At 42.5% G+C, this 3184-nt stretch overlaps 2 protein-coding genes across 2 annotated transcripts in view; one reads left to right on the top strand and one right to left on the bottom strand.

Moving 5' to 3' along the window:
• The window catches only part of LOC118326124 (tenascin-like), a gene marked incomplete at its 3' end in the record, with an annotated part of 40651 nt that overhangs the window by 15430 nt on the left and 22037 nt on the right, over window positions 1-3184 (bottom strand).
• LOC118326125 (tenascin-like) overlaps window positions 1-3184 on the top strand; it is a gene marked incomplete at its 3' end in the record, with an annotated part of 16233 nt that overhangs the window by 598 nt on the left and 12451 nt on the right. The window contains 2 exon segments of the mRNA XM_035659043.1: window positions 1421-1510; window positions 2558-2821. Coding sequence (XP_035514936.1) covers window positions 1447-1510; window positions 2558-2821 — 328 coding nt within the window.

Below are 3184 nucleotides of genomic sequence, written 5' to 3'. Positions count from 1 at the left end.
TCCCAGGCCAGATGAGATATATAAGGACTATATGGACTTGCCCGGAAATCCTAGCGAAAGCGCCCAAGAGGCATCCTGAGCAGATGCCCGAACCACCTCAAGTCGCTCCTGTTCGATGCGAAGGAGCAGAGGCTTCCAAACTTCCGGTTAATAGGTTCTGAAATATCTAATACCACTTCCTAATTACCTATCCTTTTCGCACTTTAAGAGTTTAATTAATTTATGTCAGAGCAATTAGGACGAGACTAGCACTGATCGCAGATACAGTTTACTGCTCAGCAAAAGGAGTTGCATATACCCTTAGTGTTTTAACTCTTTTGTCTGTTTTTAGTTCACATTATGCCATTACCACTTTGCATCCAAATGACACAGCTGAGAGGCGTCTGTGGGAAAAAAATAAATTATTCAGTGTTGAGTGTTTATTCTTCTAATTCTTGAGTGTTTGTACTCCCTGTTAAATGGTCAGTTTATATTCAGCCTGCTCATTTCCAAAATGGGTAGCCTTTGTTTTGTCTCGTGAAATGTTTGCCCGTCTACAAAAGGCCCACTTTATTAGAAAACCACCCGGGGGGGGGGTTGGCATTCAGACTTTAAATGGAATAACACTGCTGCTTGTTTCACTGTGAGATCTTGCTCAAACAAGGAAAGCGGGCACATTTTCATCTATCTGCACTGCTGACATTATAAAGCCATGCTTTGAGGCGGATGTGTTTTTTCTGTTTGTTTCTACACTGTGGCATGGCAGGATTAGACACCGTGAAAAACAAAAAAAGCTTCCAAAAACGGGCTAATAGTGTCTTTGTCTGGCCCAATTCTTTGTCCTTGGGAGGCCCATCCCATGGAAATAAAGCACTGTGTCCATTCAGCGGACGTCCCCCTCCACTCCGCACACACCTCAGCACTTCTTTCACACAGTTATTATCTGTAATTGCCTTCACGCTCGTGATTTTATTGATAATGAGTTCCCTGGGCATTAGGTGTAATTTCATGCTGCAAGACTCTGTGTGTGATGACCTCTGTGGGAGTTAATAAAGGAATTAGAGGCGATCAGGCCGAGAGAGGGCTTAATTGTAGAGACCAAAGGGCCTCCAGAGCCCGCTGTATCATAGCAAGTAGTGTTTCTGCTCTGTGACAAGGGCCCTATAGATCCATCAATGCAAATACAACACTGATGTTCCACAGTGAGCACAGGCTTACCATGAAATGAAATTAGGCTGCAATCTATTGTGCAATTATGCCACATAAAAGTGTTTTTGTGTTTGCCATAGGCACTGGAGCCATTAGCACAAACAGCTGGCCACTTGACTACAGAGCCTCCCCATCGTTCATTTGGTGACACCTCAGTGGATCCGTACAAACAAAGCATGACAGTGCTTTTTATTACTGCATCACAGTGTTTTGATTTTGTCTTGTTATGCAGGCCTGAGACCTGGCACAGAGTATGGGATGGGTGTGACAGCGGTGAAAGATGAGCGGGAGAGTCTGCCGACGACCACCAACACAGTGACTGGTGAGATCCTTTTACTTACACAGTTCCTATATAATAGCATTATACGTGTGCCGTTTACTTAAAGGACCAGTGTGTAGGATTTTGTGGCATTAAGTGGTGTAGTTGTAGATTGCGACTCCCTTGCTTCACCCTCCTCTTCCAAGCGTAAAGTAGAAACTACAGTGAATAGGAAAAACATGAACAGCCCTATCTAGAGCCAGTGGGTTTGTCCCTTCTGGGCCACCATAGAAATATGGTGCTTCAACATGGCGGACTCCACGGAAGGTGACCGCAGAGTCTGTAGATAAAAACGTCTAATTCTAACCCATATTAAGGTTATCAATGACTAATGAAAACATACTTAATATTTAATTCCATTTCTGCCAAAAGATGTTTCACATTGGACCTTTAATATTGTGATATTATCATGGTTTCCACTCTTTTAATGCAGAAAAGATTTAATTTCCTCTTTGTTTCCAAATTTGGTAGTAGATTTTTTCATCCCAAGGTTGAAGTGGTTCTTCTGGATCTTTGAGTTTTTAAAAGTTCAAGTTCATTTCATCTGAATATTCTGTCAATCAAACACAGTTTTCCATTACTTTTTCATACTGTAGTTATTCAGTACGGTAATTATTTGACTGTGCAGCCACTCTGGCTTTCACTGCTTCAGCTAACTTCTCAGTTCTTCTTGTCTTAATAATTTTTTATTTTTTTTGGCTTTATTGGATAGTGACAGCTGCAGATAGACAGGAAAGGTGGCTAGAGAGAGGGGATGACATGCAGCAAAGGGCCACAGGTCGGATTCGAACCCGGGCCACTGCAGCAACTCTGTACATGGGTCGCCAGCTCTACCGACTGAGCTAACTGGGCGGCCATTGTCTTACTAATTTAGTAAACAAATTACTGTATGTGTGCCAGAGCTATGGGTTGTTAATACCATGCATTGTATGTGCATTGGTACTTATAGCAAAAGAAAAATTCAGTTAGAAATGTCTCAGATAATTCTCTGTTGTATGATATTTTAAACCACCGTTTAACATTTTTTTAATGTTCACATTTTCTTCTTAGCCCTGGATGCTCCCAAGGACCTGACCGTTGCAGAGGTGACAGAGACCACCATGTTGCTGGAGTGGAAACACCCCCTGGCCAAACTGGACTCTTTCAGACTGGTGTATTTATCTGCCGATGGCCACAGGACTGAGGTCATGGTCCCTGGCACCTCAGAGTCTTACACCCTGAGGGGCCTTACACCTGGCATGCTGTACACCATCAGCATCACTGCCGAAAGGGGTCGCAGGGCCAGTGCACCCACCACAATCTCAGCACCCACAGGTCAGTACTGCAAATACAAACCTTCCATTTTCAAAAGCAACATTTCTAAATAAGCCGTAGTGTCTGAAATGTCTGGGAGGAAATAAAGCAACACAGAGGACAAATGTCTGGAGGTTTATAGTTGTCATGTTGGCATTTACTTCGTACACATTTCAGATACTTTACTCTGTATTACCAGCAGTCGCTATGTTTTGTACAATCTCACCACCTCCCTTATCATACAGGGTCAATTCATCCAAAAAGAAAGAAAATATTTCCTCACTTACAGTGGGTACGGAAAGTATTCAGACCCCTTTAAATTTTTCACTCTTTGTTTCATTGCAGCCATTTGCTAAAATCAAAAAAGTTCATTTTATTTCTCAT

Source organism: Morone saxatilis, unplaced genomic scaffold (assembly GCF_004916995.1).
Source record: "Morone saxatilis isolate NCDOM2014 unplaced genomic scaffold, NCSU_SB_2.0 Contig16, whole genome shotgun sequence".
NCBI lineage: Eukaryota > Metazoa > Chordata > Actinopteri > Moronidae > Morone > Morone saxatilis.
This window is presented reverse-complemented; position numbering and strand designations above follow the sequence as displayed.